The sequence below is a fragment of the Rutilus rutilus genome, assembly GCF_951802725.1.
Source record: "Rutilus rutilus genome assembly, chromosome: 23".
NCBI classification, from domain to species: Eukaryota; Metazoa; Chordata; class Actinopteri; order Cypriniformes; family Leuciscidae; genus Rutilus; species Rutilus rutilus.
The window spans coordinates 14,351,341-14,377,353 of record NC_140233.1 but is presented as its reverse complement, the minus strand read 5'-3'; the positions used below and the strand labels follow the sequence as shown (position 1 = coordinate 14,377,353).

The window sequence follows — 26,013 nt, the reverse complement described above, 5'->3', positions numbered from 1 at the left end:
AAATGTCATTTACGTCTTTGAGTTTGTCAAGAGATTTAAAGCACCGTTTTTGAAGAGTGCGCATGTGCGAATGTGCTCTACTATGTAAGAATGAGCCTATGATTGAATCTGGAAATAAAGCGAAATAACTGAGAAAAATGAGAAATGGTCCTCAGATGCCATGTCTGTAATTTATAGCAAAACATCTAGCGTTAATTCGATCTCAAACAGATTCATTAAAAGTTATTACGTGCGTGACGTCAGGAACCAACGTGGTTGAACTACCACTTTGCGACAATAAGGTTTCGGGAAACAGTCGTTACTAGCTAGTTGATTTCTTCAACGATGCATCGTACTATGGTAGTTAAGCAGCGAGTTACATCGTTGTTCGGGAAACGCACCACAGAGCCGGTTGACTAATATTCTAGACGGCCGCACTCTACTTGCTCATTAGAATATATAATTTAGTCCCCATAGATCTGAACACACTTAATTAAGGTAAGACTATATCTAACCAGAGGTCATGACCATTACCATAGAGCCAAGCTGACCAACTTAACTTCCTCTAATGGTAAATTTATATAAGCATGATGTGGTTTTCCACATACACTTAGTAAGAATAATATTACAATAATTAGAGGTTGAGGCTCACCCCTATTTAGATTGGTCTAACACCCAGTTGTTCTAAACGGAAAACCCATTATTAGCCTCTACAGTCTAAGTATACATGACTAATGCCAATGTGTTAGTCAGAGCTCTAAAACATCAGTCTTCAGTCTCTGCTCCACCTAAGCTGTATTTTAGTCTGTTAACTAACCTGAGCGTAGATTTGTGGTGTTAAGGAATTCAAGTAATCTACTAGAGTTAATAATTTCAGAGTAAGTCAGAATAAATGTTATAATTTATTAATATTCAGGTAAATGTATCATGCCAATTACATAATCAATTCAAAGATAATCAATACAAAACATAAAATGCTCAGAAATACAGAAGACAAAAAATACATAATACATAAAAATACATATAATGCTGAGTGTCTGGATTACATCTGGGGCTGATCTGACTACATATCACGCCTTGAGCCTCTTGCAATATTTCCTTACAATTTGCAATTTCAAATGTTAATTTTCAGAAATGTCCTTTGATTTCTCAAAGAGTATACCTTCTCTAAGCCAGACGGCTTGACTCCAGTCTTACATACTCGCTGAACTACAGTGATTGAATGCACTGCCATCATTTTCACTGGCCCTCAAAAATTATAAATATATATTTTTTATTTGCATATTTTTAAACATTTTATATGAGCCAAAAAAAAATCATTAAATGTCAAGTAAGACCTAATCTTAAAATATATCGGCCCTGCTTTAGCCCATTTTGTGAGTAACATGGAAACAATCAAAAAGTATAAGATGTGGGTTAATGTATGTATGTATATTTTAATATTCTGAAAAAAATGTTATAGGTTTATTTATGGAAAATGGCTGTTTGTTTAGAAGTTGTCAGATACATTATAAGATTGACATAGATACATCATATGTATTTTCAGATACCCTCTAGTCAGTAGAAAAAGTGCTAATTGCTTTCTGAGCAGCACTCAAACGATCCAGGCGCTCTCGTAGGTCTTTGCGCCTTCTGCTGACTTCAGAGTCCTCAAACAGGAGCTCACTCACATTTGCCCCATCCAGTAAACACAACATGTCAGTAGACAGGAGCTGAGCAGTCTGTGTCAACATGAAAAATAAGATCATCATGGGCAGTTGGTCAGCCATTCGCTGCACCACAACCTGAAAGAAGAATAGAGATACTAAGTTATTTCCACATACACAAACACTGCACTGCTATTTGTTTCAGAAAACTAAGAAAATCTACCTTATAATACGCCTCCAGCATATTACTGTACTTGCAATTTTTGTCAAAGATGGGTAACTGATCTTCTGAAAACTTCTCATTCGTAATCTCATTCAAGACCTTCAAGTAGATGGGATCTTGAATGTAGACCATGTTTTCCATTTCAAACTGCTCTGAGATCCTCTTCTCCGTCTTTTCTAGCTGAGTTAACTGAATGTTGTTGATTTTGTCCTATGGGCAAAATGAAAAAGTCAAATGAAAAAGTAGAGAGGAAAGAGAACTTGATTAAACTGGAAACTGAATGGATCCACCAATTAGAAGCAATATTTACCTTAGCAGTGTTTTGAAGGACAGAGTAGTTCCTGAAACACTGATTCACCACGTCAGTCAAATGTGTGATGATGATGTCTTCAGGAGAAATACATTAAGTCAAGAAGACAAACAGCCACATTTGTTAAAACTATTAATGTCATTAAATTGGTGATCTAATCTTTTGGTTTTATAATGGAGGCTCTCCACAATAACCATAAAGTCTTTTGTGATGGTACCTTTGATGGTATTGAGTAATTCAACGGCTGGCTTCTTAAGTTTGGCCACATGTTCTTGCAGAACCGACTCAAAAATTCTGTAGTTACTGAATCCGAGCAGTTCCCTCCCTCTGTTTTTCAGGCTCAACTCTTTTGAATTGCTGACTTGTTTGGAAACAAAATGGATTTCTTATGAAATTAACTGACTTTTTCATTTTTTATCAGAACTCTAAGAAAACAACAACAACAGTGAATTCAAAGTTCAAAGCATGTTGTAAATATACTGACAGGATGTTTTTGTGCTGTTAAGATGATCATTCCACTTCTTGAATTCAGCCCGAAGCTGGACAAACAAATTTTCCTCACTCATCAGCTCCCCTGATGATAAAGAGTTGATTTGATCACTGAATCTTTTTAGGGTCTGTGAAGAAAAAATTTTTTTCGTTTCATTAGCCTTTTACAATATCATTTTACAGCAAAAGTGAATCTTCTGAGGAGGTAAAAGAGGTATTATCTAAACACAGAACATTTTCAGGGGCTGTTCACACAAGGCACGAGACAAAGCATATTGGATTTAAACAGAATGAACCTTGCTTTTCAAACATTTACTTCTTTTAACATTTTACTTCTGTTAAGGTAATTGCAAAAAAAAAAAATGATTCACAATTCCGATTTAATATCTTATTTTTTTCCTACAAAAAATAAATCTTGCAATTCAAACGTTTTTTCTCAGAATTGTGAGTTGTTATTCTGACTTTTTTTTCTTGCAAACACACAAAAAAAATTATCTCGCAATTTTGACTTTTTTCTGTATTCTGTGTTTTTATCTTTTGATAAAAGGGCTGCTAATTTTATGGATGAAATGATCTGTCTGTTTTACAAAATGCATATTAAGAAATGTTTACATTCCATTTTATAGGGTTCCAGCATCTTGAACCCCTAATCATAATTCTACTAAGCAAGAAGATGTGATGACTTGAGGTCCTACTTCAATGAGGAACTGTTTGGCTCCCTTAAGATCTTCTGGTGGTCCAGTCTCGTACTCCTTAAGCTTATTCTTCACGTCCCACAACTTTGTTTTAATCTGCTGATTGAGCTGTGGCAGTGATTTCTGACAAAGATAGGTAAGAAACAATTTTGTTATAGTTTCTCACAAACCACAAATGCAGTTCACCAAATTTAGGACTTTTAGGTTGAGACATTTACAAACTTACTTTGATATGATCAACAAGATTCTGAGTTAGCTTGACAGCAAGACATTTAATAGTCGCTTTATCCTCATTTAAGAGGTCTCTGTAGTAGAAAAAGAGAAGGCACTTAGTTTAGATGGGGTTTACTTTAGCTCATATAGCCTACTGTAGCTTGGCAAACAGGTGTTCTTGAAAAAATAATAATGGTCAAAGTGAACATCACAAAAATCTAACATTAAAGGCAGGGTAGGTAGGATTTATTAAAAATTAAAGATCCAAATTTGTTAAAACTTTCTATATATATCAATACATAATTAAAATGTAAGAACTCTGAAAAAAAGAGTATAAAAATCAAGTGACTCTAGACCGTTTAATCTGTATTAAACACAGCTCATTATTTCGATTCGGGACGAATCAAAGGATTGGCTTAGGCGACTGTCACTCTCTCGCAACCATGGCAACCACCCTTTTGCCACACAGCACCTGCCCACTTGCGCGCGACCGTTTGATTTGAGGAGTGCGAGAGGCACGGAACCTGATCACACCTCCGTCCAGTAGATGGCGGTAATGCACTATGTTTGCACGCTGCCAATAAAATCTATCGAAGAAGAAGAAGAAGGCACTGAACCTAGGAATACCAAAACAATGGCAGAGAAAGAGCAATCTAAAGTGACATGATGTCACTGCATGCTCCTTCCCCTCCGCTTGTCTCAGGTAAATAATGCGTCCTCTAGCTCAGCGGTCGGAGTCGCGCGTTCATGTGTTTTGGGGTCGTGGCTTTGGAAGAAGCACAGAAATGAGGGGGTGGAGTGAATGGAAATAATGAGATGTCTTTAAAACAGTCGTGAGAGGTCTACAGACACTCGATTTTGATACTTTCTTTTTCAGAGTACTTACATTTTAATTATGTATTGATATGTACATAAAGTTTAAACAAATTTGAAAAATAAAATTTTTAGACCATTTCTACCTACCCTGCCTTTAATAAAAGTTTTTTTTTTTTTTGGGGGGGGGTTTTGGGGGAGTTATACCACGTTAATGACATTTTCCAATCTGAACTAACTTTTCCTTGTCACATAAAGGTGAAAAATATCTGAGACTTACTGACCTTGATACAGTCTTAAGGGTCTGCAAGGCTTCTTTCTGTGATACTTTTTTTAAAAAAAAAATTTATTGCATGTACTTTCCATATAACTTTTTTCCAAGAATATTAATAAGCAGCGAAGCTCATGCCTTGTGAAAATATTTTTCCTAAGAAATATTACTAAAAGATTATGCCAAACTTAAGGTTTTCTTTTCATTAATTTCATTCTTAAGTCTTTTAATTTTGTTTTTTTATTTATTTAATTTTTTACTTATACCAGGACAGTTGTCACCCTGAATGTTTTGTTGTTGTTCTTGTTGTTGTTTTTTTGTTACTTTATGCACCTCAAAACATAAAATGAATTTGAATTCAGAAATGACATGCTAAAAGTTTAATTATATTATTTTCAGACTGTAACCTGAAATGGTCATGGTTTTGGAAGAAATCTCTCTCTATTTGTGTCGCCTCCTCCAGAGGAATTTTCTCATCGATCTGCTGTTGTCCTCTACACTTCACCATGATGTAACCTTTGCGGAGAGGAATCACTTTGTTGTGGACAATAGCCAAAATGTCCTTCTCTGTTCCACTGTCTATGAGATCTGGCTTGGTCAAAATGGCTGTGAGAATGAAAAAATGTTTTTTGTAAAAAGTCCATTTGATGATTTGAAGCCTCAAATCCTCAAAGATATTTATCCTCAAAGTTATTAGATGTTTTGTGCAGATCATCTGCTTCATTACCGACAGTTCTTCTGCCCTCAGGATCTACTTCTTGTGCCATTTTTAATGCTTCTGTTGTTGCAATGTCAGTGTTACAAGGAACCACTACCAGGTTTATAGTCTCTTGCTTCTCAATATATTTCATAATCAGAAGTTTGATCTGCAAGACATGAAGACATAGTTTTAAAACTGGATGTCTATCGTACTAAAATGTGGTGCGCAAAATCAGATTATGCTGCTCACCTGGTGTCCAATATCCTCTGGTTGTTCTTTTACTGGGACTCTGGCAATTCCAGGTAGATCGATCAGTGTGAGGTCACACACATCTGGTGACATGACCTCTAAAGTGATGAGCTCATCACATATTCCTACCCCCTTTCCTGCCAGCTCATTCTGGGCTGTACAACATACACACTGCAAAATTAACTGTGTTTATAAGAAAAAATACGTCCTTTAAAGCAGCATGAGCCTGAAGCTTCCTTTTAGCTCTTTCATTTACATTTCCTTTAGCCTTTATATACAATATGCTAATGACAATATGAATCAATTCCAGTGCAATGATTCATATACTGTATGTATACTGTATATATACACGTTCTACCAAAGACTTTGTATACATAAAGACGGTTCACTCCTATTACTTATGCATGGGAGAAATAAAATTTATGAGACAGTTGTTGTGTCATTGGTGATTTTAAATATGAAATTTAATCGTAAGCTTTGCAAACAGTTTTGGAAAGTTTTGATTTGAAAACTAGATTTAAAATCTAGTTTTGGAGATTTTCCCATTCAAAGAGATATGAGTTGCCTTAAAGGGACTTTGGTTATACTCTGAGCTTTTCACAGAATTATAGAATGATGTGTTTCTATGGCAACACTTTCAATGCCAAAATGAATCTGCAGCAGTCAGGGGGTAAAGCGGCCTCTCCGCTTGTAATTACGAGTTTCTACGAGGACATGGGTGCTTTTTACAAGTCGGAATCTCGTAATTATGACATGGCGTGCATGCACCTATAGCCCTTCATATAACAGGATGTTGCTATGCAATTTGAGTTCTGTGCAGTGATATGATGAACTGGAATAATACATTTAATTGACTGAATTAGCATCCAAGACAACAGCCATCAATTTTTCTAAGACAAAACAAATTTTTATATTTATTTAGGGGTTCAAGCATGAAATGCTGAAACCCTATTGTAATTGTAAGGATTCATAAAACACATCGTGCAGGCCAAACCGTAAGGCCTAGAGACGTGAAACCTGGCCAGATGGTAGGCCTCAATTTGGGGACAACCTATCAGAGTATGACCCCGATTGGCCCATAGGTGGCGCTACAGCAACCAAAAGTACAAAATCACTCATAACTCTTAGACTGTTTGACCTAGACTCAAGTGCCTTACACCACTGTGATCCCTGGCTCAAGGCAGACAAAATGGCTATGTCGCATTTTGTCCAAAACTTACTTTTGCAGACTAGTCCCTGGTTTTTCGCCCGATCGGAACCAGACCAGTCTAGGACAATTCTCTAGACTCTCTAGATCAATAGTTATCGAAAAAAAGTTGAACTTTTGCATTTGGGTGGCTGTAACAGGGTCATTTAGAAAAGGGGTGTGTCAAAATACACTCAAACGTCTATAAATCCCAAATGAAAACTCAGAACTTCCCAAAAATTGATGAGCATATGTGGCATAATATGCTAAAGAAGCATGGAAATTTTTATGGAGATCAGACCATAGGTGGCGCTATAACTGTTAAAAAGCTTTAAAACCACATATTTCCTATGGTAAATTGCCTGTATTGGCTGTAAATGGTGTTTTCCATCTATGATCATATAATGTTCATATAGTAATGTTCAAAACCAGTGCAGTGCAATTCTCTGGACTCTCTAGATCAATAATTATCAGAAAAAGTATAACTTCTTCATTTGGATGGCTATAATTGTCACGGATACATCAGCGTCATCACCAGACCTCCACACTCCGCCAGGCACGTGCAGAGGGGGGGGGGGGGCGTTGGGTGCTTGAGCACCTGCCCCTTTGCCCCTTGGTGCCCAAAGTGCCCTTTTGTCAAGGCAAAATTTCCTCTCCTTTTTTTGTAATTAAAGGCCCTTTTGTGGATGCCTGCCCAACCTAACTATTAGTAAAATTAATAAATAATAATTTAGCCGTAAATGAAATGATCCACATGATGACCTTTCACCTGACGAACTCATCCGGAACGATTCCTCACGCTGCACGCACATTCTTTAATTTCGCGCGGCTACGCGCACTACCAGAAGATATCTTAAAATCTGCGGCTGCTGGTAAGTGGCGTTTCATTTTCAGCAAAGTGATTTTGATGTTTGTTTACTTATTATTATTATTTTACAAGGACAACGTGAAGAGAGCATGCAGAGATGTTGTTTATATTTCTGTGTGTAGGCTGTAGAAGTAACTGTTTTCCTGAATGCCATCAAGATTGAAACCGAGACTGATTTCATAACAGGTCAATAAACAAATAGTTAAAATTAAGTCACTTACATTTTAGACGCAATGACTGTTTTTGTTCTGTTTCAGCAGCGAAAATAGTTCCAAACAAATATCACCGCAGAACCATCGCGCATCTCATAGCAACACTTGTTGCATTACTGAATGATTCAGCATTTTGAACGAATCGGTTGAGTCAAAGATTCAATTACCCATTCATAAACTGCCTCATTCTGAATAAATCAGCCGATTGAACGAATCGTTTGAATGAATGACTCAATGACTCGCTTTTATTAAAACGGTCGCCTGCCGCCTCCTACTGGCGGTTTAGTTTCATAAAGTATCATCTTTTCAACATTCCTTATTTTTGTATATTCAAAAATATTTTAAATAATCTAATTTAATACAGTTATAATTTTTCAATGTAAATTATTTAATGTGATTGGTAACTATAATATAATAACTATAATATATTGATCAAATTTAAGAATTTGAAATGAAAGTTGGAGCATACATTTAATAAAATTAGGGGAAAGATGCCCTTTATAAAAGATACAAAAAATTAGAGATTTCAAACAGTGATGTAATGAAACATTGACAATTTAAGTTTGAAGGGAGAAAAGCCTCTGTTTAGGCTATTAAGGAAATGTAATTTTGCCAAAAGAAGAACTTTTATTGTATATAAATGTTCATTTTAAATCAGCCTACTTCAGTGTGATATGTTACCATACTATCATGCTTAACACTAAGAATTTGAATAATTGTAATGTGATGATCAGATGCAGATATCTAAATCAAAGAATATGGGCGGTTTGCGGGTGGATTATTTATTTTTAACAGTGGATTCGGGCAGATTCGGGTGACTCAAAGTGCACCAGATTAATGAATTTATCTTTAAAATGTACAACATTTTCTTACGGGGGGCATGCCCCCGGACCCCCCTAGAGGTACCAAGCTCCACCCACAAAAATGATGTGGGAAACACATTAGGCTATATAATGATCTACAAAAAAATACACATTTTATTATCTTATTATTAAAATACATTATTAGGATTTTACCACCTCCGCCTCATTTTAAGCCAGGAAAAACACAGCCCCATTTAAAGCCTTGTTCCATGTGCCCCCCTTTTATACTTTGAGCACCTGCCCCTCCAGAGGTCTCTGCACGGCCCTGCACTCCGCCCACTCGTTCTGCATCCCCTGAGTTCTAATCACCTGCACCTGTCATCATCACCTGTTGCCAATCTCCGGTCAATTCACTCACAGTTTAAATACACCACCAGTTCCCTCAGTCATTTGTCAGGTCTCGTTGATACAACATCAACATTCTGACTCACCCATTCTGAGACGAAGACGAAACCACTTACCTGCCTCGCATACTTACCTGCTTCTTCGTATTACTCAGCCTGTCCACCGGATCCTCAGTCTGCATCTGCTACCTTGCTTCAGACCCGCTGACCTCACCCGAACATCTACAACCTGTAACAGATAAGAGACTTTGTCAAGTTCCATCTCATCCAGTTGATGCATTCAGTTTAATCCACTACTCTTCAACTTACCTGCCGTGACTGTTCCTTTGTGCAAATAAACATCCGTTTAAACTTTACCTGTCTGTGTTGTTCTGAATCCTGACAGAAGACCTGACCAAACATGCACGAATCAACAGATCACGGCGAAGAGGAATTCCCTATCCCGATCGCCGCTGTCTATCACACCACTCCACCACCGTCCGTCAATCATTCTTCTTCATCTGCCTCTGTCAGTCCCATGGCCCGGCCAGCGCCCTTCTCAGGCGAGGAGGGGGAGTGCAGCGGATTTCTCCTACAATTCGAGCTGTACATGGAAATGAGTGCTTCACAATTTGCCTCAGAGAGAGCGAAGGTCGCTTTTTTCATCTCCCTTCTCACGGGACGTGCTCTGCTCTGGGCGCGGGCGCTTTGGGATGCAAAAGGTACTGTAACTCAAACTCTCAATAATTTCATCAAACATTTCCGGGAAGTGTTTTCTCCAGTCTCCAATTCACTGTCTATCCATGATCAGTTATTTCGTTTACGACAAGGCAAATCTTCGGTTTCTTCATATGCATTGCAATTTCGCACCCTGGCAGCTTCCAGCGGATGGAATGAGCCGGCTCTCATTACAGCTTACCGTCAAGGTTTAGAGCCTGAGATTCGTTTACAGTTAACCATTCATGATGACATCATTGGTTTAGAAAATCTCATTCAACGTTCCGTCCGAGTGGATCAACGCCGTACCGCTTGTCAGCTCGATCTTCCTGCACTGCCTCCTCCTCGACCTTCGACCACTCTCAGCCCTTCAGCACCAGAATCAATGGATATCAGTTCAACGCATTTATCCTCTGTCGAACGCCAACGTCGCATAAACAATAACCTGTGTCTCTACTGTGGATCTGTTGGTCATCTGCTCATCTCCTGCCCAGTACGTTCCCCACGACCGGCGGTGAGTACAGTACGTCTTTCACCTATTTCCCAAATGAAATACACTACAGTACAGATCTCTTACCTCAAACGATCTCTTTCAGCGCAAGCGTTAATTGACTCTGGATCCGCTGGTAACTTTATCTCTCACTCCATTCTTCAAAAACTACAAACTCGCCGAAGACCCATTCCACAGACACTTCGGGTTCAGTCCATCCTTGGTGAACCGCTCGGTCGTGGGAAGATATGTCACAGCAGTCCTTCTATAACCATGAAAATCGGTTGTTTTCATCGAGAGGAGTTGTCGTTTCTGGTGCTGGAGGGCTCTACAGCGGATATCATCCTGGGACGCCTGTGGCTGGAACTGCATACACCGAACATCTGCTGGTCTACGGGAGAGGTTCGTCAATGGGGAAGGGACTGCTTTTCACACTGTCTGTCTCGGGTCAAGAAAATCCTTCATTCTTCTTCAGTCCCCATCCGGGAAATTCCTGTGTGCTCTACGTACGTCGAGAGTCCAGCCACAGACAAACAACATGAAATCCCTGCCATCTACCGGGCGTTCCAGGATGTCTTTAATAAACAGCTGGCCACCAAACTTCCACCACATCGGCCATGGGACTGCGCGATCGACCTGCTGCCTGGGGCGGTTCTACCGCGTGGTAAGATCTACCCACTGTCCATCCCGGAACAGAAGGCCATGGAGGAGTATATTGAGGAGGCTCTCCGTCAAGACTACATCCGACCATCCACGTCCCCTGCCGCTTCCAGTTTCTTTTTTGTAGGCAAAAAGGACGGAGGCTTGCGCCTCTGTATCGACTACCGGACCCTCAATAACTCCACGGTTAAATATCGGTATCCCCTTCCTCTGGTTCCTGCCGCCCTGGAGCAACTTCGTGGTGCTCAGATCTTCACAAAATTGGACCTCCGCAGTGCCTACAATTTGGTAAGGATCAGAAAAGGAGACGAGTGGAAGGCTGGGTTCATCACCCCTGCAGGCCACTATGAATATAGGGTCATGCCCTTCAGGTTGTCCAATGCTCCTGCAGTGTTACAGGGATTCATGAACGAGATTTTCAGAGACTTCCTGCATCAATTCGTCATCATCTATATAAACGATATTCTCATATACTCTGCCAACCTGTCTGAGCACCACCGTCATGTCCAATCTGTCTTGCAACGTCTGCGTGAACACCAGCTATATCTGAAACTGGAGAAATGTGAGTTTCATCAAAGTACCATCCATTTCCTGGGGTAAGTGATCACTCCTCATGGAATTACCATGGACCAGAGGAAGGTGGATGCCGTCACCAACTGGCCACTACCATCCACCTTTAAGGAACTTCAACGTTTCCTGGGCTTCGCGAACTTCTACCGAAGATTCATTCAAGGTTACAGTCAGATCAGTGCACCCATCACCTCTCTTCTGAAAAAAGGGGCCAAGTCTCTGTCCTGGACCACCGAAGCCATCCACGCGTTTGAGAAACTGAAACTCTCTTTTGGCTCCGCTCCTACCCTCGTTCATCCCAATCCTGATCTTCCATTTCTCGTCGAGGTGGACGCATCCTGCACCGGGGTAGGAGCGGTCCTTTCACAGCAGCAGGGGAAGCCTCCTCGACTCCATCCATGTGCCTTCTTCTCCAAGAAGATGTCCCCGGCGGAGCAGAATTATGACATCGGTAACCGGGAACTTCTAGCGATCAAACTCGCACTTGAAGAATGGAGACACTGACACAGGCATCCCTCTACCTGGTTTACCTACAGCCTTTGAGACAGCTGAAGCTCTATTCACTCAGATATTTCGACATTTCGGAATACCAGAAGATATTGTATCAGACCGGGGTCCACAATTCATCTCCAGGGTATGGAAAGCATTCTTCAACCTTCTGGGAGTCTCAGTCAGCCTAACATCTGGATATCACCCCCAGTCCAACGGCCAGACTGAGCGGAAAATACAAGAGATCGGGAGATACCTGCGGTCATATTGCCATGATCATCAAGACTGCTGGAGCAGGTATCTACCCTGGGCCGAGTATGCACAAAACTCCCTTCAACAGTCCACCACGGGTCTCACGCCCTTTCAGTGCATACTCGGCTACCAACCGCCCCTGTTTCCCTGGTCAGGTGAGCCTTCTGATGTTCCAGCAGTCCACCATTGGTTCCAGGAAAGCGAGAGGGTCTGGGACTCAGCACACGTCCAACTGCAAAGGGCTGTTCGGAGACACAAGAGCCAGGCCGACGCACAAAGATCTGCAACCCCATTATACCAGCCAGGGCAAAAGGTCTGGCTCTCTACCAGGGATATCCGTCTCCGACAGCCCTGCCGCAAGCTGAGTCCCAAGTACATCGGTCCGTTCGCGATACAGAGGCAGATCAACGAAGTTACCTACCGGTTGTCACTCCCCTCACACTACCGCATATCACCTTCATTCCATGTTTCTCTGCTCAAACCTTACACTGATCCTCTTCTTCCTCCTTCCCCAGGGTCTGGTGCTGATGACGTACCTCCTCCTCCAGTGGATCCCGAAGACGAGAACATCTATCGTGTCCTGGACATCCTCGACTCCCGGCGACGGGGCGGCCAACTAGAATATCTCGTGGACTGGGAAGGTTTTGGCCCTGAGGAGAGATGCTGGGTTCACTGTGATGACATACTCAACCCCACACTTTTACAGGACTCAGTCTGCATCTGCTACCTTGCTTCAGACCCGCTGACATCACCCGAACATCTACAACCTGTTATAGATAAGAGACTTTGTCAAGTTCCATCTCATCCAGTTGACTCATTCAGTTTAATCCACTACTCTTCAACTTACCTGCCGTGACTGTTCCTTTGTGCAAATAAACATCCGTTTAAACTTTACCTGTCTGTGTTGTTCTGAATCCTGACAATAATAGGGTCAGTTCAATATGTAGTCTTGACCAAGTGTCCCAAAAGCCTATATCTTTTAAATGAATGCTAATATATTCTTAAAAACAAGTCAGAACATGATATTACTCTTAATAAGTATGAAAAATTTCAGACAGATCGGACAAAATTTGCCTCTATAACAGTTAAAAAGGTGAAAATGATATAACGTGTCATATTAAGCCAATAAGTGGTATTTTACTGCCCCCTGCTGTCATTTCATCATACTGCTCCCTAATATTGTTATATAATTCATATTTAGACTTTATAAAATCATTATTTTAACATTTACAATCACATTTTGTCAAAACTCATCTATTGGAGTATTACTATTGACAATTGTGTCACACTGAGATATGGAAATGGAAAACGAAAGTAAAACGGCATTTAAGCCACGCCCCCGAATACAAATTAATTCATAACTCGAAAACAGAAAGTCGTTGCGCGCTCAAATTTTGATGGTAAGGTCCTCTCCGGGCTCTTGATCGAAACGTGTCGTCGCGGGCCTCGGGAGCGCGCCCCCCCGCGGATCGCTAGTCCGCGGGACCCCCGAATTTGAATGGCCGCAACTCCCGACCCAGACCACCCCGTTGGAAAGGGCCCGTCCTTGGCTAGCTTCGATTCAAATGTGGTGTAATTTGCCCTGGGCATTCCAGAGATAAAAGCCCCAAAAGATTTGCATTTGAACGGTCGTAACTCCCGGCCCCAATCGCCCAAAAACACCTTGATGGTCTCATTCAACAGGGCTCCTCACGCACTATCTATGCTCTGAGTTTCAGAATTTTTCGCCTTCTGGTTCCCGAGATATAAGTGAAAAACCAAATTCCCATTCATTAATTCATTAATTCATTCAATCACTTCAACTGTAAGATAGAAGCTGTAATACCACTGTCCACTAGAGGGAGCAGCAGGATTACACATTACCTTTTCATTAGTTTTCAGTATTGGGAAACAAACACATGTTTTAAAGGTCCCATGACATGAAATTTCCACTTTCTGAGGTTTTTTAACATTAATATGAGTTCCCCTAGCCTGTATATGGTCCCAAAGTTTCTAGAAATTTTAATCGGTGTAAATCAAGCTTTTGCTATTTTTCTCTGCCTTTGAGAAAATGGAAGCTCAACCGGGCTGATCTTGAATCTCCTCCTTATGACGTTATAAGCAGAAATGTTACCTCCCCTTTCTCTGCTTTGCCCGCCCAGAGAATATTTCTCGCCCATGAGAAAATGAGCTAGGAAGTAGAACGCGCGCCCGCAATTTTAGTTTGTCCACGAGAGATATCATGGCTTTTGAGCGAGCGAAGCATAATAATTGCTCAATAATTGGATGTACAAATGAACATCGAATGGTCAATACAGAGCTGGGCTTGCTGAACGTTGGACAAGTAAGTCAACAAATTATAAGTGTGTTGCTTTACTGTTTATGGTTACCTAGCTTGTTACACGTAGAATGTGGCTGTCACATTAGCTATGCAGCTATGCAGTTACTTGCGCTAATGTAAAGGTAGACAGCATCAAGTTACACACACTGTAACGCGAGTGTTGTACATTTCTTTGTTATTTGGATAACCGTTCTCCTGTTGGTTATATGGCGCGCGCGATATCTGCATTTCAAGATCGCAGAGCTTGATGTAATTGTAATAAGATAAATTACAGACGTTACAGATCTCTCATGAAAAGGCAACAGTAGGTTCGCGTTAGCTACAGTACATGATAATAACTGTAAACCATCCGAATAAAGTACCGTATCCAGACAATATTTTTAACTAACCATTCGGAAACGTCCTGCTGGAGCCGCTGAGTTGCAACTTCTTCATCCGTTGCTTCTCCATCTGGATCAGTTTCTGGGTCAAACTGAAATGCTTGAACGACTGCGTGTCTTCGTGCCATTGCAATATATCCAACATAAACAAACATGCATGCTACCGTTGCGCAAGATGGTCAAGGCCACACCCACACTCCACCTTGCGCCGCCTTTCTCCTCCTCATTAGTATTTAAAGCTACAGACACCGAAACGGCCCGTCTGAAGGAAGCTCATTCTGGGACTAGCTTGTAGTGGCTATAATTCTGCACCAAGGCTGAATTTTTGGAAAGAGATTTCAGATACAGTATTAAGGACCACTAAGGACTATATTAAAGCCTACAAAAAGTAGCATGTCATGGGACCTTTAAAAAGCAATTTTTTTTTCTTTTTTTTTTTTATATTATTAGATCACAAAGGAATTCCTATAGACCAATAAATATATTTTCTCAATAACATATCCCAAAACATTAAAAAAAGTGTGTGTGTGTGTGTGTGTGTGTGTGTGTGTGTGTGTGTGTGTAAGCATGCATTATTGACTTAAAGGTGAACTAAGTAACTTTTTTACCTTAACTGAACAGCTTCGGAGTCATTGGAATGGTTATATTACTTATTTCGGGTTGAATGGTGGTCGTTTCGCACCCCCCTGGTGCCCGTGAGCGGAAAATTCGCACTTGCAACTTTGAGACGGCGGGCCGCCGGCCGCCGCGGCAGGAAGTATCGCGTGATATCAGGTCTCGCGATGTAAACAATTGCTTTATGGCCAAAAGAAATCTGCTCAAATACTGTCATTATTGCGCTCCCTCACGCTGTCCGAACCCGAAGGAAGAAGACGTTTTAAAGAATGTCCCATCTGCTTTGATGTCGTTGATCTACTAGCCTCTGGTGTCTGAGAATCACCAAAGAGTTTTTACAACAGTGTTGTCAAATATCTATTCCGAAGCTGTGGGGGGAGCTCTAGAGAGAAACCTGCGAGCAAAAAGCGAGAATACAGCGAAGAAATCCCGAAGCTACTGAGTGCTGCTTTAACATGGAAAAACTGGTTTGCTTTAGTGCAGAAAACTGGTGAAAATCATGAAGTTTAAAGTGAAAGTGAGCCAATAAGTGGTCTTCTACTGCCCTCTGCTGGCCATTCTACTGAATAATGAAGTCTTTTCACATGCGCTTTTCACATGTGCTCGCATTCATATTTAGACTCTAAAAATCACTTATATAACAATAACTATTATAACACAATCATATTTTGTCAGTGTTTATCACTTCATTTGCACTGACACTTCACATAATTGCTAGTAATGTGGTAAATCATGGTAAATCACACTAGAAACATGGTAAATCATAGTAAATAATACTAGAATGTGGTGTATCAAGGTAAATCATACTAGAATCCTGGCAAATCATTCTAGAACGTGGTATATCATGGTAAATCATGCTAGAACATGGTAAATCATGGTAAACTATGCTAGAGCAGGGTAAATCATGGTAAACCATGATAAATCATGATAAACTATGGTAAATCATGTTAGAATGTGGTATATTATGGTAAATCATGCTAGAACAGGGTAAATCATGGTAAACTATGATAAATCATGATAAACTATGGTAAACCATGTTAGAATGTGGTATATCATGGTAAATCATGCTAGAACAGGGTAAATCATGGTAAACTATGATAAATCATGATAAACTATGGTAAACCATGCTAGAATCACAGTAAACAATGGTAAATCATACTAGAATGTAGTATATCATGGTAAATCATGCTAGAAATATGGTAAATCAAGGTAAACTAAGATAAAATCATGGTAAACTATGTAAATCATGCTAGAATCATAGTAAATAATACTAAAATATGGTAAATTGTTGTGGGAGGGGCCTATTTTACTAAAATGGCTATAACTCAAGAAGTAAATGAGATATCTTCACCAAACTCATACACGTGTATGGGTTAAATTTGAGGTCACAGTAAACAGCTTTATGGAGATCAGACCATAGGTGGCACTATAACTGTTAAAAAGCTTTAAAACCATATATTTCCCATGGTAAACTGCCTGTATTGGCTGTAAATGGTCTTTTCCATCTATTATGTCAGTGGTTACATGCTTGCTAAATAAATCTTAATAACTTTTGATGCTTTTGTGCTTAAATGCCTTAAAGGCCTTAACTGCTTGAACCCCGATAAATGCTGCTTGCAGCTTTAATTACTGATTGTGACTGCAGCTTGAGATTTTGATCTCTATATTATGTTCTAGTAACTCTGAAAAGAAAGGAGTTTTCCTGCAGATTTACTAACCTGCTGCAACATGTTCTTCAACTAATGAAGGATCTCCAAATTCAAATTTCTTCAAATCATAAGTTGGATGTGCTACCTTTCCATATGCCAATTTGCCGGCTTTAATAGGACCTGCAAAATTTAATTATTTAAATTCTGTTGTAAGATTGATAATTTCGAGTCAGTTGCAAAAAAACATAAAGTTAAGAACGCAAAAGAGACTGCAAGCAGTTTATAAACCTGCAACAAATGACGAATCCACAAATTCAGTCCTCTTTTTACGGTAGGATAGAACAGCCTTCCAGTTGGCTCCACCAGTAACCTTCTTCAGCCTCAGCTCTAGTGGACATCTGGTGACAATTCCTATAACAAACACAGTCCAGTTAATCTGTTACTGTGCCCAAACAAATACTGAAAGCTCATTTTTTAGATATCCTCAAATTTGGATCACAACAAGATTTATGGCTTTGAATTTATATCAGTTTTAGATTTAAACATGTTTCATAAAATATATATTTTATATAAAATAATGTTCATAATGTTCCTAAATCATTTTCATAAACTTAAACTTCTATAACTTTTTTTTGGTTTAACTTTTTCCCACTTTTTTAACTTCGGCAAAAATGAGACCAAACTATGTGCTCCCAAGCTTAAAATTTGTATGACAGTTTTTTGACATGGACATTTTTGTCCACTATGGACTTCATGTGTAACTTTTTTTAATTGTTGCACAAGAGTTAAGAGCTCAAGCATTTAAAGTGGCAGATTACAAAACTGAAGAGTGCGCTTATAATAAACAGAACATTATTATGGACGCTAATATAATTATCGTTATAGTTATCTTTATAGTTATGGTTCTTGGTGTGAACAGGCCTTCAGAATTCAACTTGAACATACGACCCGTTCCAGAATTGCGAGTACATTTCAAGTAGAGAAAGAAAACAAAAATAGGAATAATTATTCTGTTAAACTTTTTTATTTTCATGGAACACACTTTAAATTAATTTTTTTCAATATTTGCTGATCTTAAACTTGTAAGATTTAAAATAATTCTGAAAATTAATGTACTAACAGAAAAAGCTGTCAACTCTGTTATAGACAAATTGGGTCAAACATATACAGTTAACATATGTAACACAATTAAAAACCATGTCTTCCCTAAGATAACTTTTGTCTCTTCTTCCATTAATTCAACTTTAAGCCTAATAAGATAGAGACTTATCTTTTTGGAGTAAAAATATCAACATGTTTAACTGAAAAGTTGCCAAGATGGTATGCATTTTCATTAAACATAGCTTTAAAAATGAATAAAATCCTTTAAAATTCCATGTAGTAAGAATACTAGTTATGCTAATCCGCTTCTGATCAATTTGTTGACAATAAAACACTTTGGGCCCTATTTTAACGATCTGAAACGCAAGTATCAAGCGCAAAACGCAAGTAACTTTGTGGGCGGGTCTTGGGCGCTGTTGCTATTATACCGGCGGGATAAATGAGTCTTGCGCCCGACGTAAATCTAAAATGGGTTGGTCTGAAGTAGCTTCATTATTCATAGGTGTGGTTTGGGCGTAACGTGAAATAAACCAATCAGAGCGACATCTCACATTCCCTTTAAGAGCAGGCGCGCTTGTTCTAAAGCGGATTCCTATTATAACGGCGGATTTGCCAGGCGCACGCGAGGAGCGGTTCACAGCCGAGGAGACCGACGTTCCCGTCAGGGACGATGGGGATGGAGAAACACACCCAAATTAACTTCAGTTAAACAGGCGTGTGATAATTTGGGTAAATGTGTAAGCTAGATGTATGCTTTTATAATAAACTATCTATCTATCTATCTATCTATCTATCTATCTATCTATCTATCTATCTATCTATCGTAATAATGTATGATTTGCAAAAATGATAACTGCTGCGTCTGTGTATAGATGAGAGAATCAAAGTGTATGCGCGTTGTGCACATGCTACATTGATTAAGGCCAAGCATGCGCCCTTAAAATAGCATATGAATAACATGCGCAACGCGCCACTGACTTTAAACTGTTTTTTTTCGGTTAGTGGCGCAATTGTTTTCTAAACCTGTAAAATAGCATGAGGGAACGTTTGCGCCGGAACACGCCTCCTCTTTGCGCTGAACCGCCCCGGGGAGCGCAAGTGTATTTCTTAGTTAACCGACGTGCATCTGTGGAGGGAAAAGTCCGCTTTGCGCGGGTGCAAAATAGGAATGATACATGCGTCGGTGTACAAACTCAATTGCGCTGGGTGCAAGATAGGGCCCATAATGATAATTTTTAAAGCAAAACCTTAAAACAAACAGAGTTGACATTGATGGTAACAGAGTTGATATCAATAACAGAGTTGACCACCCGTAGTTAAAAGACCAAAAACAACATCTGCCAGACTCCAGAAACCATTTTAAATGTAAAAACAACTATTTAATCCTAACAAATACTTCTGAATTACAAATCTTTCATAAACTTGAAAATTAACTGCATGTGTCTCATGCATTACTGATCTGGTAACCACTTTACCTTTACACCTGCTTGTTGATACAATTATCTGATTAGCCAATCTAATGAAATCTGATTAAAGTGGTTTGTTGCTGCCAGACCAACTTTCTGCTGTGACATGCAGATGGTAGGGTCAGACTTTGGCATAAACCATTTGAATTCATGGATCCATCCTACCTTTCAGGCTGCAAGTGCAATAGAGCAAAATTGGAGAGGTGTATAGGCTACCTAAAATGGTCATTGTGTTTATATGAATTTCCAATACCAAAGGGGAGTAAACCAGTCCTCACCGTTTCCTCTTGGAAGTGCAACTCCAGATAGCGCTTCCAACACCGAGCTTTTCCCAGAACTCTGATCTCCGATCACTGCAATAGTCGGTAATGCCAAGTCCTTCTGAATGCCAACAGACCGCAGAGTGTCAATCAGATCAATGAATGGACGAATGCTCTCCTCTAAATAACTGTGAACTGCTCCCTTCATTTGCTGACTGTAAAGAAAAAAACGTACATTTGTAGACCTATATAAACAAATCTCATTATTGGACAGTATTAATTCAGTTTTTAGGCATTAATTCAGCTTAATGGTACAGGTTTTCTTTCTTCAAAAATCACATGGTAACATTATTTCTAATATATTGGAAATAATCTTATTATTGTGGTTGTCTGAGGGCACTATGCTGCTTGGATGAGAATTTCAATACTAAAAATAATAAATGCATACAATATTGTACACTTGTTGAGATCTGTTTATTATTGTTTGGAGTTTTTTTTTAATTCATATTCGAATGATTATGAACATAACCAAATTAACATTGTGGCAAGCAGGACGAGGCCTTGGGCCACGAGAGAACGGCGCGAGGCGGTGACGTGATTGATGATGATGAGCGACACCTCAATCACTCCACCGGCCTTGCGCCGTTCTCTCACGGCCCTGGGCTTCTTCCTGCTCGCCACAAACATGGCATTATTTTACGACGCCTTCAGCCCGCTGTTCTGCTGTGCCATCCGGCACGCTATATATCCTTTTAACGCATTAGTGTGTTCGCCGTTGCGTCACAATTTGCAAATGTCTCGAACCACCTGCGCCTCATGCAGAGGCCTTCTCTTCGGCAGAGACCGTCACATCCTCTACTCTTCCTGTCTGGGCCGTTACCACGCAGAAGCTGCACTCGCTAAGGGCGGCTGCCCTGAGTGCGACGAGATGGATCTCCCAACCCTGTGGGCTCGAATGGCCGGTTTCGCCGATGACGACCCCGCTTCCCGCTCTCTCTCCCTTTGCTTGAGTAGCAAAAGTAGCGCCGCGCACAAAGGATGTCAGAGCGGACGGACACGAGCGATGTTCGTGCCTCGCGCCCGCAGCTAGCTCTCTTTACGTTCAAGAGAGCTACCGCACCCTCGTGCCCCATTTCGTGCGTCACGCAGAGCCCTCTCGAGCTCTCTGCATGACCCAGACGGACACTGTGAGTGAGTTTTCAAAACTGCGTCACTCACCGGCGAAAGGAAGAAAGAGAGTGTTTGAGTCCCGTCGAGGCCGGACCAACCTCCATTTCTCACACATCTCCCAGTCCCCTCTTTAATTCGGGGAGCTGGAAATGTCAACATTGCAGCAAATGAGCACACCTGCAAACAAACGCCGTTTTACATGCGACACAAAACATGCCGCTCTCTTCTCTGCTCGCGCTAACTGTCTTACGTCATTTCCCCCCATGGCTCAGTGGTGAAATCTAAAGGTGATGATACACAGGGCAACTTTTTAAGCAATCTTGTTGAGCGATTGTTGCTTGGGCACTTTCCCATTGAAAATGGGCTATCCTTTTCTATCTGGATAATTTAGATCGGTTGTGGGCCCTTTGTCTCATCTGGTTGCCCGTTGACGGCAACATTGCCCAATAACATTGCTCAAAAATTTGCCCTGTGTATCATCACCTTAAGGCTTTCTCGCCAGAGACCAGTGTTCGAATCCCGGCTCTGGCAGCAGATGATGCTGCTCTCTTCACTGCGCTCGCGGCCAGCTTTCTTACGTACAGAAAGTGACCCGTGCCCTCCCGTTTACAACGGCAAGGTTAGGGTATTAATGAGCATTCAAAAACAGGTGAGCCCACGCCGGCCCCACCCCCGTGTGACTCACATTCTACAGAGACAGACTTTATTCTCCTCTGCTTATTCACACCCCCTCTGTGGCTCAGTGGTGGAATCTGAGATTTTCGCACCAGAGACCCGAGTTTGAATCTCGGCTGCGCTGAATCTTTTCACTAAAGCGAACGAGCTCACGCCGGCCCCGCCCCGCCCCCGCATGACTCACTCTCTTTGGCAGCATCCGAAGACAGGGTTGGTTGGGTTCAACTTTTGGGAGGGTTGGTTGGGTTCAAACGGGAGGCACGGGTCACTTTTCCGGGAGGACCCCGCCCCCCATCTAATCCCAGCATACGTAAGTGTGATTGGACGAAGCATGGCCAGCTTAGTCATGTTAAAGAGCCATCTCTGGCTTCCTACAAGGGGTAGTGAACACAATCCTCTTTAGCTCAAGCTGGAGGTATTTAAAATGCAGGTTTGAGTCTACTGTAATGTACGCTTCCCTGCAAACATACACTGTTCCAACAGCAACTCTAATGAAGAAAGAGCGCTTTCTAGCATTTTCCCCCTCTGGCTAACGCTGGAGGTGTTCTAAATGTAGGCTGTGTGTCCACTATAAAGTATGCACCCCTGCACACAAGCACTGTGCCAATGAAAGCAGCTGGGCGGCCAGATCATGAAGCGGTCCAGCCCATGCTGCCATGCTCATTCAGCCCATGCTGGATATGTTCTAAATATAGGTGGTGTGCCCACTAAAAAGTGTGCACCCCTGCATATGAAACGGGGGCCCCGACCCAAGATTGTGTTGGACCCCTAGCCTCGAAAACCTTCTTAACACGGCACTGGAGGTGTAATAAATGTAGTGCGTGTGCCCACTATGAAGTTCGCACCCCTACACATAAACACTGCCAACACGGTTTTAACTCTCCCCCCAGCCAGCGCGGGAGAGATAATAAATATAGACTATGTGCCCACTGTTAAGTACGCACCCCTACACATAAAAACTGTTTCCACATCAGTCCCCCCCTCCCCCCAGCTCGCGCTGGAGATGTGATAAAGGGTGCGCCCGCTGTAAAGCGTGCGCCCAAGCACATGAGTGCTGTTCACACAGCATTAAAAGCACAAGTCGGCTGGACGGCCCGTCTCTAGTCTTCATTCAACCCCTAGCTATGCGGGCCAAGGCCAGGGAGGCTATCCCCGGTATATCAGAATGGGTGTTGAACATAATAAAACGAGGCTACTCGCTACAGTTTGCTCGCAGACCCCCGTGCTTTTCAGCCGTGGTCGAAACGACAGTGAGATGGGACGTTGCCCACGTTCTCCAAAGTCTCGAAACTGTTAGAAAAGGGAGCTGTCGAACCAGTTCCCCTTTCACAAAGCGAGTCGGGTTTTTACCTACTTCCTCGTTCCAAAGAAGGATGGCAGCCTCAGGCCCATCCTAGACCTCAGACACAAAGCGCTGATGACGCGTCCGTTCAGGATGCTGACAACCAAGCAGATCCTCGCGCAAATTCGCCCGGGGGATTGGTTTTTCTCAGTGGATCTGAAAGATGCTTATTTTCACATCCTAATAACGCCTCATCACAGGCCATTCCTGAGATTCGCCTTTGAGGGGCAGGCTTACCAGTACACAGTATTACCGTTCGGCCTATCGCTAGCACCTCGTACATTTACGAAGTGTATGGACGCAGCACTTACCCCCTGAGACAGCGGGAAGTGCGAGTGTTAAACAACCTCGACGATTGGCTGATTATAGCTCAATCGGAGGCACAGATGCTAACTCACAGATCCTGGCTCCTTAGCCATCTAGAATGCCTGGGTCTCAGGATCAGCTTTTCCAAGAGCACATTGTCTCCCAGCCAGAGTATTTCTTTCCTGGGTACAGTGATAGACTCTAAATGAATGAAAGCGTGCCTTTCACCTGAGCGCGCACTCACCATTCAACGCCTAGCTGCATCTTTCAGAGCGGGCGCTCACGCTCCTCTCAAAAGATTTCAGAGGATGTTGGGTCTCATGGCCTCATGGTATCATCAGTACTCCAGCTAGGATTGCTGCACATGCGTCCTCTTCAGTGCTGGCTGAAACCCTGTCATGCGTGGTGATCTGGCCACTTACTAATCAGAGCAAGTCACGGCTGCATCAAAGCCCTAACTCCCTGGAAAGCGGCCGACTGGTATCAGTCTGGCGTGAGTATGGGTGTGGTTTCAAAGAGAAAAGTGATCTCGACAGACGCTTCCAACCTAGGTTGGGGGGCCCTTTACGAGGGCAGGCCCGTCTCTGGCCTATGGTCAAGCCCGGAGAAGCGCCTACATATAAAATGTCTAGAGATGAGAGTGGTCGCTCTATCACTGATAGCTTTTCTCCCATATCTAAGAGGCCACCACGTCCTGGTCCGAACGGACAACATGGCAGTGGTGTCTTACATAAATCGTAACAACCTGAACACCATGGCCAAGAGTCTCATTCTATGGGCTCAGCACAACCTGCGCTCGCTGAGAGCAGCACATGTGCCAGGCATTCTGAACCAGGGTGCGGATATGCTATCCAGAGACAATGTCCCACCAGAGGAATGGTCTTTTCACCCTCAGACGGTTCAGCTGATATGGAGCATCTTCGGCGAGGCAGAGGTCGACCTCTTTGCCTCAGAAGACAACACTCATTGCCGAACTTTTTTCTCAAAGAGCAAGGACGCGCTTGCCCACGACTGGCCGAGCCATCTGCTATATGCATTTCCTCCGGTCACGATGCTACCATAGGTCATCGAACAGATCAGGGAAAGCAAGTGTGCAGTGCTACTAATAGCCCCTCTCTGGAAGACCCAGTTATGGTTTTCTGAGTTGGCACAACTGCTGGAAACAGCCCCATGGCCCAATTCCACTGAGGAGAGATCTCCTCACGCAGGCGAACGGAAAGTCTATTCCTCACAGCCTCGCTTTTAATACTTGTCATGGCGCTGCTCTGAAAAAGGTCTATAGTACACTCAAGTGACCTGCCCTAATAAACTCATATTGCCTTGTATATAAATGTACATTTCTTTTTCTTTTCTTTTATACATCTAGATAACAAGAAATTAACATGGCCAATAAAAGCATGTACAAATAATTCTACATACAATTTACTAAATTTACTAAATTTACTAAATTAAAACAATTTACTAAATAATTCAGCAATAGTTTAATAATAAGCAAATAAAATATACTAACCTTTCATTTTGAGAACTGTCACTATCTTCATCATCATCATTAGCATTTCTTCGATTTGGAGATGAGAAAGAAAGTGCGCCTGAAGTAAACATTTTCTGCATAAACAAGGAAAAAATGTAAAAAATCAGTTCTGAGAAAAGATAATGTTCTTAGTTTTAGATGCCTCTTGTAAATTGTATAATTTAGGTTTCAGCCAAATAGAGCATTTGAGGTGATGCTGAAGAGAAATCAAAATGAGTTTAAATCTATATTTCAGACTGAAGTTATAGTGAAACACACCCATGTTAACAATGCAAATGCAAACAGAGATAGAACACGTGACAGACAGGTGAGGTGTTAGACTGGAAAAACTGGAGGAACTGGAAGAGAGGGCTACTCTCTGACAGAACAAAGGAAATTAACATTTGAACTCACTCTTGTGAAGGTAGCATTACCATTCGAGATGCAAGTCTCATCTCAGAATGATCTTAATTTACATTTCTTTCCCTCTTCCCCCATCCCTTCTCCCTCATGCTGAGATTACCAAAATTCACCCAAGAATCTATATAGTTTAATGTGATTGTGAATAATTATTGTACAGTAATACACGTTTGGTATCATTTGAAATGTCTCAGTGCAACTGGTACAAATGCCCATTCCCAAAGAGATAACCTGTACACAAAGGAGGGTGTCTTCCAGGCAAATGGCACTCTGCTCCCAAGAGGTGTAAACTCTGAATGTAAATTCCTATTGTTAGCAAATGTTTCTGTCTTGACGCGATTCTGTAACCCAGACCAGCCCATGATGTGAAGTGTAAGCAAGGTATTGCATCTTCTCTCTTTATTCCAGAGCATTTGATGTTTTGTATCTATTATCTTTGAAATGGAAGCTTTAGCGTAAGTTCTGCCGGGAAGACTCAATTGTTGCATCACTTATTACCTTCTCATCTATCCAAACATGTTCTAATACTAGAAGTATAAAGGACCTGTACTTACACTTGTCTGAGTTCGCAGATGCTGAAC

General features: G+C 41.4%; 1 protein-coding gene across 1 annotated transcript; it reads right to left on the bottom strand.

Annotated features, from left to right (window-relative positions):
- Positions 1–1,011: 1,011 nt before the first annotated feature.
- LOC311283290 (interferon-induced GTP-binding protein Mx3-like) lies at positions 1,012–25,041 on the bottom strand. The gene is made up of 13 exons (XM_084397644.1): positions 25,013–25,041; positions 20,028–20,224; positions 17,471–17,593; positions 5,589–5,743; positions 5,367–5,505; positions 5,047–5,245; positions 3,569–3,647; positions 3,343–3,465; positions 2,643–2,775; positions 2,376–2,519; positions 2,159–2,235; positions 1,849–2,058; positions 1,012–1,763 (listed from the first exon to the last, which is right to left on the bottom strand). Exons 2-13 carry the CDS (start codon positions 20,215–20,217, stop codon positions 1,533–1,535), a joined length of 1,803 nt encoding a protein of 600 aa, XP_084253770.1. The 5' UTR covers positions 20,218–20,224; positions 25,013–25,041; the 3' UTR covers positions 1,012–1,532.
- Positions 25,042–26,013: the final 972 nt, after the last annotated feature.